At 48.8% G+C, this 21,912-nt stretch overlaps 1 protein-coding gene across 2 annotated transcripts in view; it reads left to right on the forward strand.

Annotated features, from left to right (window-relative positions):
• Window positions 1-20,451, forward strand: part of chst11 (carbohydrate (chondroitin 4) sulfotransferase 11) — a 35,679-nt gene extending 15,228 nt beyond the window's left edge. For both annotated transcript variants that reach the window (XM_077005277.1, XM_077005276.1), the window contains exons 2-3: window positions 4,356-4,441; window positions 16,854-20,451. In XM_077005277.1, coding sequence (XP_076861392.1) covers window positions 4,356-4,441; window positions 16,854-17,708 — 941 coding nt within the window. In that variant the 3' untranslated portion in view covers window positions 17,709-20,451. The remainder of the gene's footprint in view (window positions 1-4,355; window positions 4,442-16,853) is intronic.
• The last annotated feature ends 1,461 nt before the right edge of the window (window positions 20,452-21,912 follow it).

The following is a 21,912-nucleotide window of genomic DNA, read 5'->3' on the forward strand; positions in this document are numbered from 1 at the left end:
TGTGTGTGTGTGGTCTGTCTTCTTGGCTGCTCTCTTTGGCATGTGAGTGGCACTGATTTGGTACCTGGGTTGACCTTACCCTGACCTCTCCAGGTGACCTGTGACCTAATGAGCAGAGGGGTCTGTGGAAAGAGGAGACAGACAGAAGTGTGGGCGGGGCTTGGTCAGGGCTGTGTGAGCTGTGTGGGCGGGGCCTGGCCTTGACTGTGTGAGCTGTGTAGGCGGGGCCTGGTCTGGGCTGCGTGAGCTGTGTGGGCCGGGCTTGGCCTTGACTGTGTGAGCTGTGTGGGTGGGGCTTGGTCTGGGCTGTGTGGGCTGTGTTTTCATTCTACGGCTGCATCTGGTGCTCCTGATGGGAGATTCTGTTTCAGACGTTAACATGCCAACATGGGTCAGACGAACTAGAATACTGGAGCCTGAGGATGACCCTGGTCACTGGCTGTGAGAGACAGACACACAGACACAGACACAGACACACACACACACACACACACACACACACACACACACACACACACACACACACACACACACACACACACACACACACACACACACACATTGCTTTCAGCACCTCCCTAAAACTCTAATCATCATGTTTGTAATTGTTGTAAATTATAATTAAAAGATTAAAGACTTGAACAGAAGTGCAAAGTTAAGCAGTTGAACAAGCAGACACACACACACACACACACATACACACAGAGTGTCTGCTATACACACACACAGTGTCTCCTATAGTCCCACAGGATCATGCACACATGCACTCACACACTCATACACACACTACCAATTAATTCTTATCTGAGGCCCGCCAAACACATCTTAATTATGTGGCCTCCTGAAGAGTGTTAACGAAGTTATAACTCTACCTGGTGTGACAGCTCCACTTCCTCCATGACAGGAATGCAGGTGCAGGAAGTCACTGAAAAAGCTTATTAATGAAGTGTGTGTGTGTGTGTGTGTGTGTGTGTGTGTGTGTGTGTTGGGGGTGGGGTATTTGGTGGGGCGTGGTGGAACAGGGAGAATTAATTGACCTATATTTTGCCAAAGGGATCTCTGTAATCTTCAGTGACTGACAATCATCCTTTTCTGCATAGGATTACAGAAAATCTCAGCGCAAACACACACACACACACTCACACACACTCACACAACAATCTACCTGCTGTTAGTCATGTTCATTTAAGTATGAGCTGATAAATGTTAATGTATTTATTATGTGTGCTGTGTATGTTGGAACATGCTGTCGGATTGTTCATCTGTCATACAGTTTTGTGTGTTGTGTGTGTGTGTGTGTGTGTGTGTGTGTGTGTGTGTGTGTGTGTGTGTGTGTGTGTGTTGGCCACAGCTGTAAGCTCTTTTTTAGCAGTAATGTGTTTTTGTATCTGTGAAGGTGAGATAAGGATGAACTAATTCCCCTCTGCCCCATAATCCCCTGCTGATTTATGGCAGCAGAGACTGGGTCCACACAGCCTGGGCGCATATATGCTACTGAGCGTGTGCGGGGTGAGGGTGTGGTTTTAGATGGACTGTAGTGTAATCACTTATACACAGGGTATACTTTAGAGTTCTCCCACACACATCTGCACACACACCCCCCTCGCCATCTCACCAGGGCCTTATTCCCAGTATTCCCAGGGCCTTATTCCCAGTACGCTTCCTCCCGCCTCCCGGGTACGTCTTCCAGTGTTTGTCCTTGACGCTCACACTCGGACTCGCTGTGGCGTGTCATGTGGGAGCAGCACTCGCCGATCCGCAAGCCCTCCGGATGGAGTCACTCCGTTCAACTCTCCCGGTTTGTACTGTGTGACCCCAGTGGAACTGGATGATGAGGGTATGAGGTGAAGGTCAGCTGGCTGGGAGTTGGGGCGGTTGGTGCTGGGTGAGGCTCTTTATAGTGTTGTCAGCACTTCGGAAATGAGAACAGGTGTGTTATTCTCACAATGCTGCCTTCCTCTTCTCCCAAGCCAGGCATGACTGATTGGTGCATAGCTTCCTTCTGACACAACACACACAGGTGCTTACTCTGTCAGAGTGGTCCCATGCTGAAACCTGCTACATACACACACACACACACACACACACACACACACACACATGCACAGATGCTGGGTTTTGCTATTTTGTGGGTACTCCGTTGTTTCTAGGCCTGATGAGCTGTAAAGTGCACTGTGATGAAAGGGCAATTTGGCCCGTAATGACTGTAAGAGCCTCCATCTTGTGCCTCTCTGTGCTGAGTGCAGTCTGGTCTCCTCTCCCTGCCCCGCCCACCTTGTGTCATTACATCATATGCATGTCATTACTTGTCATATGCATGTCATTACATGTCATTATGTTCCATGTGGCTGTCATCACGTCTCACCTTCCTCTACATCAAAAGCAGAGAACGCAGCATCACTGCAGGCACACACACACTTGCTAGCTTCACTCTGCGTGTGTGCATGCCTATGGGTTAAGAGTCGAAAACATAATTCATCTGTATAACACTGAAAAACATTATTCATCTGCAGTAGGAATTACACAGTACTGGTAGTAGAGAAAGTCTTCTGCATTGAACTGCAGCTGTCAGTGTTTTGCTGTGCCACTGTGGCCAAAAGAAGCTCTCACTGGACACTGTAGTGTATTTCAGTACTGTAACTCTCCCTGGACACTGTAGTGTATTTCAGTACTGTAACTCTCCCTGGACACTGTAGTGTATTTCAGTACTGTAACTCTCACTGGACACTAGTGTATTTTAGTACTGTAACTCTCACTGGACACTTTAATGTATTTCAATAATACAGCTCTCATTGGACACTAGTGTACTTCAGTACTGTAACTCACTGGACACTGTAGTGTATTCAGTACTATAATTCACATTGAACACTGTAGTGTACTTCAGTACTGTAACTCTCCCTGGACACTGTAGTGTATTTCAGTACTGTAACTCTCACTGGACACTGTAGTGTATTCAGTACTGTAACTCTCACTGGACACTGTAGTGTATTCCGTACTGTACTAGGTGTGCCTAGCGCTCCTTTGACTTACAGGATGACTCATTAAAGTGCTTGTGTTATTGTGATAATAGCACAAACACACGTACACACAGACACATCTTTTCTGCTGCTGTGTGTGTGTTAATTGCTTGTTTATTGGCTAATGACCAAGTGACCTTTGCAAGAAAAACACTGGCCTACAGCATATTAATTAGCTCAGGGGATGGGCTGATATATGCAAGCTGTAGCCATTAAAACATGTGCCGAGTTTTTTTTAAGTACCAGTTATTGAAAACATATCAGCTGGTAATATTTTAACCACATCTTTAGCTATGTGGTAATTATCGGTGAAATAAATGTCTTCATGTTTAACGTTTAACGTTTATCATTACGTTTACTGGCCGAGGAGGAGCTGTTCGTGCCCCTGCGTTTGAAGCATCCATCAGTCACGAACAGCAGCCATTCTCCACGGTAACGCAAGTGACACTAGTACTGAAAGGCAGACAGCTCATTCGGACAAGAAGCGTCTGTCCGCTGGGTCCCATGCCTGCCTTGTGGTCGTGGACGCCTGTGAGGGTCCAGCCTGTCCGCTCGGCTTCAGCAAACAGAGCACGTTCTGGGTCCTCAGAACCATCAGTGACAGGCAGTAGAGCCTGTACTGCTCCTTTAACGCCTTTGCCGTTTGGATCGCAGTACTGCTGTTTGAGTAACCCGGTTAACAAGAAAAGCTTGTAAGAAGCAAACTTATGTGTCATCAGACCATTCAGGTTTCTGTGACCTCAATTATGCACCTTGTTATTGTTTGAAAGAATAAACACTCAGTCATCCTGTCACTTAAACCATTGTACTACACTGTATTTACTGTTATTTTGCAGACACCCTGGATGTTTATGTCAGTGGAGCTCTTTCAGTTCACTGAACTGTGACATCACTCCCAGTTGCCATAGGGATTATTTAATGAGACGCTCGTCTCCGGTCTGCACTGCATCTACAGCTGAAATCCAGGAATTTCAGCCATGCGACTGTCAGGACTTTGGACTCACTCCTCATTCTATAGAGGACGTGAGACATGTGAGACACGTGAGACTTCCTCAAGCACAGCGATATAAGGGGGTGGACAAGGACGCTGGAGACGCCTGTTCTTACTTACTGATGGACACTGCACTCTCTCTCTAATAAAGGAGAGACATTAGTGCCAGCGAAGAACAGGATTCAAAATGTTTAAATCATATGACAATAATAGGGTGCTCAGGTCTGGTGCTGGCCATTTGATGTGGAATATTCTTGACACCTTAGATCTTAGGTTTTAGAGTTAGTGTTGTCTGTGATTGGCTGACCTAACTGTCTGTCTGTCTCTCTCTCTCTCTTTTCCTGCAGTAATGAGGCGGAACCCATTTGCGGCAGAGGGCTGCTGTCGAAAAGGCTCTAGAAACGCTCTTCAGGAACTCTACAACCCCACACAGGTGCTGGTGCTATTGACCACATTCCTTGTCAATTTACTGATTTCACAAATGATTGGTTTCCTTGTTAAATATCCGGCTTGTCATTGGTTGATTCTGTCCCTGAATTGACTGTAGCTAAAAAAAAGAGGTTGAGGGTTAAAATGGAAATAGAGTGAAGTGCACTATTCTCTCACAGCATCGCACACTCTGCACAATGTTAAACTAGTGCTGTGGAAGCACCTTGGCCTGTCTGTGTGTGAACCTTGAGATGAGGCAGAAACCTCCGGACCCGTGTGTGAACCTTGAGATGAGGCAGAAACATCCGGACCCGTGTGTGAATCTTGTGTACATGGCTAAGACTGGACATTCAAATTTCACTTTCCTTTTTCATAGCTTAGCGTGGTGTGCGGAGATGGCTGTGTGGGTTCAGTTCACCCGGGTGACTCTCCTCTTTGTCCAACTCTGCATTTCTCTCAGATTGGCAGCTATACTTTGTTGCCATGCCAACTGTCCTGCTTTGGAGGGGAGAAGTGGGAGTGGGAGGGGGTTGAGCTGTAATCATGCATTTCTGACTGGACCTCGGGAAGGGCATTTGACCTTGAAACTTACGTTTTTAGCACTCACTCTGTTTCGTTCTTTGCGGCTACCTCCGGACACGCCTACACTGTAATGATCATGTAGTGAGAGGCGCGGCCGACGATACACCTAACACAGACTAAAGGTTGGAGTTCTGTTCGATCTTCAGTTGTGGTTTGGCCTTTCAGCCTGGTGTTGTCGTTTCGACCCTCTTTGCTGGGGTAATGTTTTCTCCTCTCGTCTCACGGTAGTCTGCCTTCCCGCCAAATGGTGCCTTTGTTCGCTTGCAAAGCAGTTTGGAAATGCCCACGTCCGCAAACCACAAAAAATATCCTCAGAAACAAAGCAAACACGTCGCTGGATTGGTTCCTGAAGCCGCTGGGTTTGCCTGTAGCAGACCTGGAGTTTTTCATGCAACACCTGTGAACACAGCCTGAAGCAGAATGAATGTTGCAATCGATCGAGCAACCAAACCACATCGGAGGGTAACCTGCTGGCCCTTTACGGAATCATCCAGAATCCTTGACTTGAGACACTCCAAATTGCTGGACTGTTTGTACAGTGGGTAAGAATAGACATTATTGTCTGGCGTCGGTGTGTGCTCTCGTCTGATTGGCTACGCTATCCCCGCCGGACCAGGGGTCCCCTGCACGCTTGGGCATCTCGGCTGTCTGACGTATTCACACAGCAGTTTGTGCGGTCGGCAGTATTCTTTGTTTATTTATTTGTGATGGTTGCATGAATATATGTGCTGTAACGCCTTCCCTCCACTCATCTGTGCCCTTTCCCTGAAGCGTTACTGTGCATTTTCCAGTAAACCTCAGCTACGCCCTTTTGCTCCACCCTTTCAGCTCCACCCTGATTCATTGGCCTTTGGGAAACCACCCACTGCACCAAGCTGGCCGCTCTGGTTTGAAGTAGAACAGAAGGTAAAATATGTGACCGTAGCTCTGTAGACTCCACAGACCGCCTGCCACCGTTTCTCTAGGTGTTTGCTTCCACCGATTGGACGCTGCTTGCCCAGGCCTTTCACTTGATTGGCTTGTGCAGGTGATGGAGGCAGCAAGGTGGTGGCATTCCCCCCACCAGAACAGAGTGTAGCCAGCTGATTGGATGTCTGAGTTCACACTGCACTGCATGTATTGCTTGACAGCGCCCGCAAGAGAAGCTGGGGGGAATTTCAGAGGCTGTCTTGTTCAACCACATACAGACTCGTGCAATGTTAATGTATAGGAAATTTCACAAGGAGAAATAAAATATCACCCCACCACCTGCAGGAGGTGCAGTATCCGGGGTCCAGTGCATTGGGTCCAGGTAGTGGCCTCAGTGTTCTGATCATCCGTTACTGAAACCCAGTTAGTTAATGAAAACCCACATTAGTATCAAACAGAACAATATATATATATTTTATAATAATATCATTTTATGAAATGGTTATTGACAGTAACACATTGCAGTATTTTGGCAAGTCAAGTCTACTCATGGTGCTTGGTGCCAGTGATGGTGAACTGTGACATGAGACTAAGGTTTCAGTAAGAATCCATGTGCTACTATTATAATCATAAATCATACAGATCCAGTAAAGCCATGCTAGTGATTGTCACTGGCCTGGTCACACTGAAATCTTGGTGTCTCATTCCCATAATGCCAGTGGGCAAATTCTTTCTGTTGCTTAGAATGGGTTGTTTTGCTGGCCAAACAGACCCATGGTAGAAGATATACAGACCAAACGTAAAGATTTTCCAAGCGAGTAAATATATAGACTAGTCTGGACAGTTGCTCATATTCTGAGTGCATATTTCAATTAGCGTGGGATTTAAGCAGTCGGAAAGACCAGAAGGGTCTCCACATGGTCTGACCTCACACTCGGTACAGTGGTCCTACACTGAGACAGAGAACAACTGTGCTGGTTGTGTCGTGTGTGTGTGTGTGTGTGTGTGTGTGTGTGCGTGTGCTGAAAATGCAGTATTAGAGAGGCCCACACATGCAGAGGAGTAGTACTGGCATTTTGTTTGTGGTTCAGATGTAGTGTGCAGTTTTATAAAGCAATTTGGCTTTTCATTTTCCACCCAGGGAGCGTGGCAGGTACTAAAAATGTTAGAGCTGCAGCTTTATACCTGTTAACAAACACACACGCACACACACACACACACACACACACACACACACACACACACACACACACACACACACACACACACACACACACACACACATTTTTATGTTCCATAGGCTGCACTTTTACAGCCATTTGGATCCAGATAGGTGCTTTATGACTTTATACCCGCTGTAATATCCTCAGCCCTCTTCACTCTGGCAAGCCCCGCCCTCAGCTGGTGCCCCAGCCAACCAGAAGCCACAGATGCATGAGTAGGGGAAAAGCCCCGCCCCTCCGCCGAGCTCCTATCAGATTCAAGAAATCACTGTCACCTCTGTTGCTCCATTTAAAATTGTCACCAGTGGAATGAATCATAGACCCCAGTGATATCTGAGAGCTCCTACCAGAGCTGTTGAGACGTAAAATGAACCGAAATGTGGTTACAAAAATGCTTTTTCATTTTTAGTTGAAAAGCCACAAGCACAGCTCCACCCACTGTATAAAAGATGAGGTGTTTACTGTACACAAAGTCTTCTCTCTGAGTACTTGGCAGACATGTTGTTTCTCCTTCAGAGAGTGTTCAGCAGTGAAGAGTCTAAACCAAGCTTTCAGTTTCTGTAGAAAAGTCTCTGTAGAACGGTACGAGATATGAGATAGCTGCCTGCTGCTTGTGACCGTGCTCAGATACTGCAGTGAAAGTGACATTAAACTTCCTTTATCTTACAGATCATCTACGCACAGGTTCACCTACACACACAAACACACACTCCCACTATTGTGTTATGTTGGTTGTGAATGTGAACTTGCTGATCTGAAGGCCACATATGGGGCTTGTCTCAGAAGCTCAGTGGAAGATTTTCACATGAATAAGGTGGAAAATCACTGACTTGCATTTCCCAAAATCCCTCGCTCTCTCTCACTCACTTAGTATCTCTGCCTTCTCTGTCTTTCCTTTTCTCTCTCTTCTACTCATCCATCCTCTCTGTCTGTCTCTCTCTCTTCTACTCACCCTCTCTCTTTCTTTCTCTCTCTCTCTATTACTGAGAGCCTGTTTATGTTTGTTTTGTTTATTTATTTCAAGCCAGTTTTCCTTGCTGAGAAACCTCCAGGTGCACTTGCATGCATACGTGTGTGTGTGTGTGTGTGTGTGTGTGTGTGTGTGTGTGTGTGTGTGTGTGTGTGTGTGTATTTTGTGGTATTGTTGTTGATACACACACTACACAGCACATCCACTGCCATCTCAAAAGGCAACTGTAAGCACATACCTTCAATGCACCTTTATGTAATCGGTAAATTAACATTTACATAACCTGTGTGTGTGTGTGTGTGTGTGTGTGTGTGTGTGTGTGTGTGTGTGTGTATCTGTGTAGTGGAACATGCACCTTGGCAGCACTAGGCAGACCAGTGGAAACTTCCTAAGGCCACTGGACACTGTGGTCTGTCCACTCTCCTCCAGACACTGTGGTCCCCCCCCCCCTCTCCTCCAGACACTGTGGCCCCCACCCTCTCCTCCAGACACTGTGCCCCCCCTCTCCCCCAGACACTGTGCCCCCCCCTCTCCTCCAGACACTGTGGTACACCCTCCTCTCCACCAGACACTGTGGTCCCCCCCCTCTCCACCAGACACTGTGGTCCCCCCCCTCTCCTCCAGACACTGTGGTACACCCTCCTCTCCTCCAGACACTGTGGTCCCTCCCCTCTCCTCCAGACACTGTGGTACACCCTCCTCTCCTCCAGACACTGTGGTCCCCCCCCTCTCCTCTAGACACTGTGCCCCCCCCTCTCCTCCAGACACTGTGCCCCCCCCCCCCTCCACCACACACTGTGGTCCCCCCCTCTCCTCCAGACACTGTGCCCCCCCTCTCCTCCAGACACTGTGGCCCCCCCCTCTCCTTCAGACACTGTGATCCCCCCCCCCTCTCCTCCAGACACTGTGGTCCCCCCCCCCCCTCCACCACACACTGTGGTCCCCCCTCTCCTCCAGACACTGTGGTACACCCCCTCTCCCCCAGACACTGTGCCCCCCCCTCTCCTCCAGACACTGTGGTACACCCCCTCTCCTCCAGACACTGTGGTACACCCCCTCTCCCCCAGACACTGTGCCCCCCCCTCTCCTCCAGACACTGTGGTACACCCCCTCTCCCCCAGACACTGTGCCCCCCCCTCTCCTCCAGAGACTGTGATCCCCTCCCTCTCCTCCAGACACTGTGGTCCCCCCCCTCTCCTCCAGACACTGTGCCCCCCCCCCCCCCTCCACCACACACTGTGGTCCCCCCTCTCCTCCAGACACTGTGGTACACCCCCTCTCCTCCAGACACTGTGGTACACCCCCTCTCCCCCAGACACTGTGCCCCCCCTCTCCTCCAGACACTGTGGTACACCCCCTCTCCCCCAGACACTGTGCCCCCCCCTCTCCTCCAGACACTGTGATCCCCCCCTCTCCTCCAGACACTGTGGTCCCCCCCCCCTCTCCACCAGACACTGTGCCCCCCCCCCTCTCCTCCACACACTGTGGTCCCCCCCTCTCCTCCAGACACTGTGGTCCCCCCCCCTCTCCACCAGACACTGTGGTCCCCCCCTCTCCTCCAGACACTGTGGTACACCCCCTCTCCTCCACACACTGTGGTCCCCCCCTCTCCTCCAGACACTGTGGTCCCCCCCTCTCCTCCAGACACTGTGGTACACCCCCTCTCCTCCACACACTGTGGTCCCCCCCTCTCCTCCACACACTGTGGTCCCCCCCTCTCCTCCAGACACTGTGGTCCACCCCTCTCCTCCAGACACTGTGCCCCCCCCCCTCTCGTCCAGACACTGGTCCCCCCCACTGTGGCTAACTGGGGTTAGCTTGGGTTAAAATAGCTTGGGTTAAAAAAGACTAATTTACATTTCTCTGTGATGATGCCTGATTGCCAGCCCAGAATGCTACAGCAGGCTGCCACGTTCACCACATACAGCAAGGTTATGGTGCATGCTAATATGGTTTTTATGGTGAGTCATCTATATCCTTTATGCAGTGTAATGAGTAACCTCTGTGGCTCCTTGGTGTGATGGAATAAGGAGATGATTTGAGATGGCAGTGAAACCACGAGCTGATGCAATCATGGGAGCATGAGATGATGAAACAGGCGGATAATTGCATAATGAAACAGTCATTTTAGAATGGTGGGGTTTTAAAAGGGTGCCCTGGTGGCATGACTGTTCACCAGTCCCTGCCCTGGGGCTGGTCGCAGACTCGTGGGGAGGTTGGCAGGTCTGGGGGAGGGTATGTGTGTGTGTGTGTGTGTGTGTGTGTGTGTGTGTGTGTGTGTGTGTGTGTGTGTATGGGGGGGTGCAGGTCTGGAGGGTGAGCTCACTCCCACGTGTCCTTCTGCTGCTGGATGGGTTTCACGGCATGTGTGCGTGAGAAAGACAGAGATCACCTACGTGACGGAGCAGAATCAGAGGAAGAGGTTAGTGTGGTTATAGAGAGAGAACATGACAGAGACAGGAAACAAAACATATATCGAAAGTTGTGGAGTTTCATTCAAGATACATGTGTTCAGAAGTTTGGCTATGGCTTAATGTGTACATTGATATGTGTGTGTGTATGTGTACCTGTGTGCTGTACCTGACTGCTGTCATGTTTATTAATATAACACAGGATTGGACACACAACCTCTCTATATCTCAAACACACACACTCAGATAGGCTCACAGCTACAGTTCAGCTGTCGTGAGTCATCATTGCCACGGCAACAGGACGAACTGCCTTCTCCTCACAGCTGAAAACGGAAAGCAGCAACTCCATTTCCTCATGTGCATTAAAGCATTAAAGTGCCAAAGCACACTGTTGCTTTTCTGTCCTGCACTTTGGCATGTCAGCACACGCCAGCGCCACAGCAGAGCTGCCGTCTGTTTGTGCTGTGATACACTGAACGTGGGACTGAAGACGGGACTGAACCCGGGACTGAATGAGGACCGTCATTGAACAGAGTGCTCACTGGTCCCAGATGCTTCCTCTGCAAGAGAAACATCTATGCCTTCATTCCAGTAGCCCCGCCCCCACCCCTGACCCCCCCCCCCCCCCCCCCCCCCCACCCATGTGAGTGATGAGAGCGAGTGTGCAGATGGAGATGGGGGACACAGAGCAGATGGAGGCCGTGTGATTGCACGCTAATATTTCAGCCCACACGCCTCGGTGGGAGTGGTCTGAGAGCAGAACGCAGGGGTCGTCTCCGTGAGGTCAGATCGAGAGTCACCCGCGGGTCACACAGAGACAGGGGCGTGACGGTGTCAAAGACAGAGGAGTGGACAGAGACAGGGGCGTGACAGTGTCAAAGACAGAGGAGTGGACAGAGACAGGGGCGTGACAGTGTCAAAGACAGAGGAGTGGACAGAGACAGGGGCGTGACGGTGTCAAAGACAGAGGAGTGGACAGAGACAGGGGCGTGACAGTGTCAAAGACAGAGGAGTGGACAGAGACAGGGGCGTGACGGTGTCAAAGACAGAGGAGTGGACAGAGACAGAGGCGTGACGGTGTCAAAGACAGAGGAGTGGACAGAGACAGGGGCGTGACGGTGTCAAAGACAGAGGAGTGGACAGAGACAGGGGCGTGACGGTGTCAAAGACAGAGCAGTGGACATCCAGCACTCATCTTCAGACGCTCGCTGCTGTTTATGGGACATCCCTGACACCTGCTACGCTCTGAATTCACCCATGTTGCTATGGGCTTTATTATTTCCTGCTTTGGCCATGTGCTCTTTATAAAGGTCATTTAGGGTGTTTTTCGGAAATTTGCTTGGTGTTGCCTATTTTTAACCAAAGTGTAACCCTAGAGAGAATGCTACAAACAGCTGTGTAAGATTACGCTACATAAGAAAACCATTTCATGTACATTAAATTGGAAAACAAACAAAAACTCAAAATAAACAAAAGAAACTGAAACACAACTATGAAAGGTCATACTGATTCCATCCCTGTGATGTCTACCACCATTTCCTTTTTCAATAGGAGCAGAGATGAAGAAGTTCAACCTGCTCATACTCACACAAGCATTCTTTATCGTCCAGGAGACTCACATTTCACACAAAACCATCTTCACCAGTGCGGATTGTCCAGCGTTGATTGTCTTGTGTGTTTACTGCAGTAAGAGAAACTCCAACAGTCTCGTCTGGCTCTAAGTTCAGGAAGAGTTGGTTCCCATGTGAATCATATGGGTCATTTTCTTGGACCTGAAACATGATGTCCGGGTCCCCGTCTTACAGCCCAGTCTTCTACACGCCTCTTGGCAGTCTGGCCCAAGGTGGAGTGTGTGTGAAGCAACTGTCCAGCATCGCTCTGGAGGTTGGCAAAGCCACAACAATGAATTTTACAGCACCTATTTTGATTCCTGGAAAAGTATGGAAGCCCTGAAAATGTTTTTAAAAAGTAATATACACTTACCATGACATGTCTGTCCAATATAGAGGCAAAACATGTTTCAATATCTGTTTCACACATTTACAAGAACAGCACAACACATAAAGTCTGGAACGCTACCACCAAGGCGGTCTCCAAAAGATCTGGACAGATCAAGACCAAGGACCTTTGGAAGCTGTAATGGAGTAACCTGAGGTTAGCTCAGTTCAAACACACTGTAGCGTAGACCTCCTCACACACCACACGTCCCCTGTACTTCCTCTGTGCTTCTCGAGGGACGGCACACTGGAGGTTTTTCAAGCGCAAAGCCCTATGGGAAGTCTGCGAGGAACCCCACCAAGTCCCTTCAAATTCAAGGGCTAGTGAAGCTGCGTTTGAGCACAAGATTACTACAAGATTGGCTTCTCGTGCAGATGTGACAACTTCCACTCGTTTTCTCTCCTGCTGGGGCGTGAATTGCATTTCTCAATAATAGTAATAAATGTTTGTTGGCAACACTTCCTGTCTCCGCTCATCTGTTGGATACTTGCAGCACTTTGACTTCACATGCTGTGTGCACATAATCTCTGGTAAAATTGTAGCAATAGTTAATTAGCACATTACTGCTGGGTTTGTGGGTAATTGAATTGGGATAATTGGGTGTTTGTAATGTGAAAAGAGTCCACACATGATAGGAGTGCATATGAGGGAGGATGTGATATAGTGATACAGTGGGTTTTTTTTTTACCTTATTGCCATTATTCACTCTCTGTGTGTGTGTGTGTGTGTGTGTGTGTGTGTGTGTGTGTGTGTGTGTGTGTGTGTCATTAATGAGATGCAGTGATTCATAAAAAACGTCCTTAAACCCGGTCCAATCACAAGCCTATTACAGGAGTATACCTCTGCAGACTTTCAGTCAGAGAGAGAGAGAGGGGGGGGGATAGATGGGGAGAGAGAGTGAGATATTCAGGATGGTCTCCAGGTTCCAGTTAAGCTGTCCACCTTCTCCTTATCTATTTTCTTGTTTTTGAAGAGAATAATTGAATTTGTTTCAATTGCAATTTTGGCTGGAATGACAGATCATAGATCCATGATTGTTCCTTCAATGTCATTGAAAAACAGGGTGAAAATCAAGAATCACTCCAGAATCAACCTGCACTCCAGTCAAGAATTCCCACGCTTCCAACACCAATATTCCCACATTAAAGATCGGCAAGGCCAGAATTTAGAGGATGTAGTGTCAAAATCAAAGTAAGGCCAAATAAAACAAAATAAACCAATAGCAAATCACTTTTGTCTGTTCTACGGGAACTGTTTTGCTGCTGTTTGTTCAGTGCCTCTTCACAGAGAGAAAGACAGACAGAGAGAGAGAGAGAGAGAGAGAGAGAGAGAGTGTACAGTGGCCTTATGTTGTGGGCGGTTCTGAAGCAGATCTCTCCCTTACCATTACAGGAGCCATGGCAACGTGGTGTGTGAGAATCTCACGCCTTCCTGCTCATGCACCAAAACAGAGACACAGGAGTGATGGGGAGTGTAGGGGAGTGACTGCTCTTCTGTGGCTCGCTGAGACGATGCCCGTGCCTCTGCTCTTCTGTGGCTCGCTGAGACGATGCCCGTGCCTCTGCTCTTCTGTGGCTCGCTGAGACGATGCCCGTGCCTCTGCTCTTCTGTGGCTCGCTGAGACGATGCCCGTGCCTCTGCTCTTCTGTGGCTCGCTGAGACGATGCCCGTGCCTCTGCTCTTCTGTGGCTCGCTGAGACGATGCCCGTGCATCTTCTCTTCTGTGGCTCGCTGAGACGATGCCCGTGCCTCTGCTCTTCTGTGGCTCGCTGAGACGATGCCCGTGCCTCTGCTCTTCTGTGGCTCGCTGAGACGATGCCCGTGCCTCTGCTCTTCTGTGGCTCGCTGAGACGATGCCCGTGCCTCTGCTCTTCTGTGGCTCGCTGAGACGATGCCCGTGCCTCTGCTCTTCTGTGGCTCGCTGAGACGATGCCCGTGCCTCTGCTCTTCTGTGGCTCGCTGAGACGATGCCCGTGCCTCTGCTCTTCTGTGGCTCACTGAGACGATGCCCGTGCCTCTGCTCTTCTGTGGCTCGCTGAGACGATGCCCGTGCATCTTCTCTTCTGTGGCTCGCTGAGACGATGCCCGAGCCTCTGCTCTTCTGTGGCTCCGGCCAACCCCGAGCCTTTGGTCTGTGGGCAGGTGCTCTTAGGGAGTGATGACTAATGATTGACTAACGGCTTTCTGCTCATTTTTTAACATGATAAAAGAGACTCACACACAGCAAGGATGTCATGCGATCTACCCACATTCCTTCGCGATCGACCGACACTTCCTTCGCGATCGACCGATCGATCGCGATCTACGTAATGGGCACCCCTGCTTTAAAACATACACACATACACACACACACATGCACAAACATACAGAGCTTTTGCAGTGATATTACACTGATATTAGAGTTCTGAAGAGGGTATGATGAGTCCTTCAGAAAACAGACACACACAAACACACACACACAGTTTTCCACTGGTATTAGTGTTGTGAGGATGTAGTGTCTGCCATCTTTGTTTGCTTGTTAACAGAGATGGCCAGAAAAGCTCTCAGCAGGCCTAAACAGCCGTGGCTAATGCTACCACTTCACCACTGATGAGCTTTTTGTGTATAATTTGGTACTGATGAGTCAAGCTGTGTTGTGGCAAGTGTCCTAATGAATTTTGTGAAGCCCACACACACACACACACACACACACACACACACACACATAAAGGGATATGAGTGGATGGAGATAAAAGTGAAGGATGTGGGCGTTTTCCGTGTGTCTTGTCCTTAGAGTTCCTGTTCCCCGATGGCGTGCGTACATCCGTAGACACATTCCTGCTCTAATCAGTGCAGCCCTCCCTGACATCATGACCTCCCCTCTGCTTTGTACTCCTGTCATATTCATCCACTGCACACTGCAAGCACAGAGTCTGTCTATTTTATGATCTGATAAGCCGCACAACCGAAGCAGTTAGAGCAGGCTCTGGGTCTCTGGGGAACTCCATAGTAACAAAGAACTTGTACTTGTGACAGGGCAGAGGGGAGGAGAGAGAGGAGCATTGTATCTGTGAAGGACTAGGGCTGGAAATCTATAATCAATCAATGAGGCTCTATTGGTCCTATTCCCAGAATATTAACACTGGCTGATTTTAATAGCCTTTTCAATAATGCGTGTCTTACGATGACAGAAACTGCAGCGTGAAGAGCAAGGGATCATGGGTATTCTTTGTCGTGGGAGCGGGATGGCTGGAAATCTGGGCACTAAAGGTTTCATTGTTGGTTAATAGTGAAATTCGCAGCTGCCCTGTGAGACAGACCCTTGACATTTGACCCCTGCTGACCTATAGGAAAGATCATTTAGAGTGCAGCTGACAGACACAACTCAGTACCATGTTACTTCCAGTCTTATAGACGTGTAGTTTGGCAAGTTTACAGATAGTTTGGCTTGTCCATTTGCACCCTGCAATTTCCCAATAAAACCTTGTTGGACATGAGTAAAGTGGCATATATAAATGGATTCTCTTTTTTTTTGTATCACATATTCCTGCAGAGTTGGTTTATTAGACGTGAAATGCCTGTGGTGATCAGGCTTTTACTTGCCTTAGTGCTTTACAAGGTCCAGAGGCATTATCTGGATTAAACCAACGTCTGAAGCGTTTACCTGCAAATGAACACATGGCCTTCAGGCGGCGGCCTGCCTGTACGTCTCCTGGCTGTCCTTTGATCATTTCAGACATCTGGTGAAGGAGGAAAGGGTCACGGAAATGGAACGTGAACACGAAGAAACGTGCCGTGGGTACTAAGGTCGGCTTGGCAGCAACGGCCATGGCACGCTTGAACAGAGTTTGTCGTTTGTGTGATCTGCTGCGGCTCCAAGAGCTCCATAGTTTGACGATACGTAAAGATCCGCCTCAGATGATTGGCTGTTAGGCGCTCCAAGTCAGACTTCAGAATCTCACGTGCACGTGAAATTGTATGCGCATGTGCGCTTACGGCCGTCTGGACTGGGTCCGATGTATTAGCAGATAAATGTGAAAAAGAACCGAAAACATGGTGATGTTTGGAGAAAGGTCAGAGGAAGACTTTGGTTCTGAAGGACTCTGGTCTCATTGACTATAGAGTTCATCTTACACTCCACATTCCTAGACCTAGACAATTGTTTGTTTTCTTAAGGTGCTGACACATTTTTTAAAGGGAGTAATAGGATGGTATTTGCAGGACTCAAACATGCAGCAGATGGTGTTTGCAGGACTCCCTTAAACACTTTTAACGTTTGAACTTTCATTTTGGCCTCACCTTTCTCTCTCCCTGGCTTTCCTCCACCCCACCCTTCCACCCCAGGTGGAGTTCTCGAGAGCTGCCCTTCTCCATCAGGCGCGGCGGGACCAGGTGGTGGAGACGTGCCGCGCCCACAGTGCCTCCAGCCGCAAACGCCGCGTCCTGACGCCCTCCGACCTGAAGCACCTGGTGGTGGATGAGGACCACGAGCTGATCTACTGCTACGTGCCCAAGGTGGCGTGCACCAACTGGAAGAGGGTGATGATGGTCCTGGGGGGGCGGGGCAAGTACACCGACCCCATGGAGATTCCATCCAACGAGGCGCACGTCCCGTCCAACCTGCGCACCCTCAACCAGTACAGCATCGCCGACATCAACCACCGACTGAAGAACTACCTCAAGTTCCTGTTCGTGCGCGAGCCCTTCGAGCGCCTGGTGTCGGCGTACCGCAACAAGTTCACGCTGCGTTACAACACGTCCTTCCACAAACGCTACGGCACCAAGATCGTGCGCCGCTACCGTCGCAACGCCACGGCCGAGGCGCTGCAGACGGGGGCCGACGTCAAGTTCTCCGAGTTCGCCGAGTACCTGGCCGACCCGGCCACCCGCCACGAGGCTCCGCTCAACGAGCACTGGCAGACGGTCCACGCCCTGTGCCACCCCTGCCACATCCACTACGACCTGGTGGGCAAGTACGAGACGCTGGAGGAGGACGCCGGCTACGTGCTGCATCTGGCCGGCGTGGGCGACTCGCTGCGCTTCCCTTCCTACGCCAAGTCCACCCGCACCACCGACCAGATGGCCGCCATGTTCTTCCACAACATCAGCGCCCGGCAACAGAGTCAACTCTTTGAGCTCTACAAGCTGGACTTCCTCATGTTCAACTACTCTGCTCCCAGCTACCTAAAAGTGCAGTAGGCAGGGGGAGGGGGTGCGGCCTCGGTGGGGGCGGGGCGGGGCCACACACACACACACACACACTCGCACGCACCCCCACGCGAACCTCCGCACGCAGCTACCTGTAACGGGACGACGATCAAAATGGTGGAGCGGAGGGGAGGGATTCGATTGGCTGGCGTAGGTACTGGCAGAGGATAGACCAAAAAACGTTTGCTTTTTGAAGACTATATTGAGGTACAGGGTGTGGCATCTGCTGCATTGTGACTGGATCAAGGAGCTGTCACTCAAAGGTGTTGTGACTAGGAAGAGTGCCCCTTAGGGGAGGAGGGAGATATGAACAGTATTTGCTGTTGATGTCACGTTTGAAGAGTCCAGCAATCAGGTACACTGAGTAAACCTGCTGTGTCTGTGTTGATACATTTGTCCTTTGAATTGTAAGATAAAGATCATATTACTGTTTATATTTCCAGTTGTCAATAAGCAATATGACAGAGTCCGAGACACTGGCTTAATTACTGTAGTATTATCACTAATATCAGAAGTAATATCAGCGTTACCCATGTACGTTCATTTTCAGTGCTTCATGTATAAAACCTCTTCCAGGGCAAAAGACTCTTAGTGTTGGACTTGAAGGAAGACAAAGAGACCTCAGTTCTGTCCCATGTCCCCATCAGACGTCCTCCACACCCAGTTCAGTGTTGCATATGGAGCCCCTGAATCCTTCTGCCTCCATCCTCAGTTTAAAGACCAGTGCCTGTGTGTGTGTAGTAATACAGCGCGTATAGAAAGGTCGGCCCACATGTGCACACGGGGGGGATGTTCAAATGGCATTGTGCCTTCGTGACGTGGACATTTCTCAGTACGAGTGGCTGCCTGTGGCAGTCTTGGAGTCAGAGGTCAGAGGGCAGCAAGGGGTTGTGGGCACATTACGCTCCATCAATCCCACAAACCCCCTGCCATGTTTGATAAAGAAGGTTTCTGGTTGTTGTTTTCTTTTTTTTTGGCTGTATTTTTTAAGTTTTATTCTATGTTTTTATTATTTTATGAGAAGAAGCTGCGAGCAGCTGAACAAAATTTTATTTAAATTTACTTTTTGAAAACAAACATGAAAGATTTAAATTTTTTTTCCGGAAAAAAAACAAAAAAAACAAAAAAATGTAGTGGTAGATTTATAAATGAGAGTGTTCTGATTTGTCATGTTTTTTTCCAGCTACTTATGCGGTACATTGTTGAACCCTCAGGTGGTTTCCTGTCTGTTCTGAACTGCTCTCAGCAGAAAGGTTCAGTCAAAGGTTACAGAGCGTGAGAGAGATGGTGGACAGAAATGGCCATCACACGAGCACTCTGATCTATTCACTCAACCTCTTTCCCACATAAAAGGAACACGAGCTTTAATTTAACTTTTTTCATGCTCTCTGTGTGATCTCACTCTGCATTAGAGGATCTTTGAAAATGATGAAATCACCGAGATATAGATCAGGAGTCCACAGATGGGTGTGTCTGACTGTCTCCAGAAATCCTTCACTGCTAAAGCTGAGTGGGACTAAGCACTAGCTTTTGACACGCTTCTCGCTCTGGATGGCTGGATTAATTAGTGTGCCTTGATAAATGAATATGCTAATTGGCAGGATTACACCTCCTGTGGCATGAGGTTTTTACAGGAGACACCTACACACACCCACACACACCTACCTACACCTGCTTTATTACCTAGTGGTAGTTCCCTAAATGGTGCAGTTAGAATTCAAGACTCACCTTTCTCTCCACTCACACCCTTCAAAACTCACACTTACATGGAAATGATGAGTGTTGGGGTTGTCATGAAATCCTGACATAGCAACAAAAGACAAGCCGTCTGTCCTGGAGTGAAGCTGCTTCCTGGAGGACCTGCTAGATCCTGTGTTAATGGAGAATAGAACTCCAGCTCCTCTGGTGCTGCTCTAGATGTAATACTGTACTCATTTCTCTTCAGCTCACATGCACACACACACACACACACACACACACACACACACGCACACACACACACACACACACACACACACACACACACACACACACGCAGCAGTGTTCAGCCACATAGCAACTGGCATGTTGAATACACAGTTAAATAAACAAATTAGACATGGTCCCTTTCAGCCTCCCATTATTGCTGTGACTCACACACACACACACACAAACACACATTCAGATGAGAGCTCATCCTTACACACAAGAGTGCCTTCATTGAAAGTCATACACACAAACCTGGAGTAGAACACACTTAAGTGTAAAAGTGGAGTAGAACACACTTAAGTGTAGATGTGGAGTAGAACACACTTAAGCAACACATGCTTCTTTTTCCTCTGAGCTCTCCGTACCTCTGCAGAATGTTCCTGTCATACCATATGTGGCCATAGCACTGTCATGCTCATGCTATTGTACAGCATCTATAATCTTGCATCCACATGTATGTATGTGTGTGTGTGTACATGAGCACAAACACACTTCTCTGCCTCTTTCAAGCACATGTCCGTTTATGCACCGGTCTGTCTTATTTATTTATTTATTCCTTGTCTCCATGGCAACATGTATGGACTCCTGTTCTTTGCGCTCGTTGTTGTGTGGGACAGACACACAGTTGGCTCGTCTGGTCCGACCCTACTCACCAAATACGGAAACATGCAAATGTACAGGATTATTAGATCAGTGGCAACTCTGCTTGTTGAACCCCTCTGTCTCTCTCTCTCTAGGTCTCTGCTGTTTTCTCATTAAAGCTGAAAAACTGAAAATGCACGTGTATGTTTTTCTTGGTTGGCATTCATCATCATGGCCACTTGATTAAGCCCAAGCACACGTGACACACAGCCACGTTTCCACTGATCTTCACGCCAACCCGTTTATAGATGTACCAGCCATGGGCTTCAAAGCACTGCAGCCTGAAGCTAACCCGTGTGTTTCTGCCAAACAGAACCAGAACACTGTTGCAGACTTCACCTTAAACCTACAGCATCAATAGGCTAATAACCAAATGAGTGATTAAATGCATTAACCATTAAGATCACCAGTCCCCACATGTCCTATAAATCTTTTACAAATACAGTATACGCTACAACATTTTTTGGGCAAAGCTAAAAATATATTCAGATGACAGTGACATTTTGACTGAGCAATGTGATGTGTAATCACCACCCAAGCAGAAAAATCACTTAGTCTTAATTACACATACACTGCAGGATTTGCATAAAAAACTATTCTTGGAATATGCAAATAGAAATGTCTGCGCAGCTGTCACACGAACGATTCTGAGAGCGGATCTCTCCGGATTGGCCGTCCTGCTGCAGCGTCTTACCGAGCGAGTGTTCCTGAAGCTTGGCCAACGGGCTGACCTTGGTGTGCGTGCGCTGTCGTCTGCGCTCTGTGCAAAGGCCTGAACTCTCTGATTATATGTGTGCGCTGAGCTGGATCCCACCGCGTTTTGAAGTGGTGCCTTTGAAGCCACTGTTGGCGGGAGGGGGCGGGGCTACATGAGGGTGCCGAGCCTTCGTCCAACTTATGAGCTTCAGTTCTGCTCATTATAAGCAAGCAGCAAAAACCCCCTAAAAAGCCGCTCCTTCCTCCCGTGTGACGGAGTCACTCCGCGATGAGGAGATTGCAGTGCTGTCGGCATGAGCCTCTTCATGTCTGGTGTTTGGAAAAGATGATGGTCACACACCACTTTGGAAAATGGCTCACCCCCCCCCACCCACAAGCTCGTCTGGTTTGCACAGACAGCCAGTCCGCCCTGTGTGTGTCTGCAGGACACCTGCAAGGGGGATCGTGGTGCATCATTGGAAGCCACAGCTTCGATGCAGGATCATGCAGGATCATGCATGTTCCTGAGTTGATCTGTGAAGATCCAAGTGTCCAGCTCTGCCCCCCCCCCCCCCCCATCCACCTCCGTTCTCCAACAGCAGGGGTTGGCTAATTGGGGGGGGTTTTGAGGGTGGTTTTCCAGCCCACAAGCCTGTTGAGAGCAGTTCTGTATTTTTCAGCCTGTAGAAGAGGGAGGTGTTGTACCGGAGAGGTGGAGCACAGTTACTGTGATGTGTGTAGGGAGGTACAGTTCTGTGGAGATACAGTAAGACAGTGATGAAACTATATTCATGCTCATGTACTTGACCTGCAGCAGTAAAGTTGTCTTTCACAGGTTGGAACAAAAATGCAATTACATCGGGCACCAGCCCAGGGAGCTCTGGGAATG

The sequence above is a fragment of the Brachyhypopomus gauderio genome, chromosome 5 (assembly GCF_052324685.1).
Source record: "Brachyhypopomus gauderio isolate BG-103 chromosome 5, BGAUD_0.2, whole genome shotgun sequence".
Classification (NCBI taxonomy): Eukaryota; Metazoa; Chordata; class Actinopteri; order Gymnotiformes; family Hypopomidae; genus Brachyhypopomus; species Brachyhypopomus gauderio.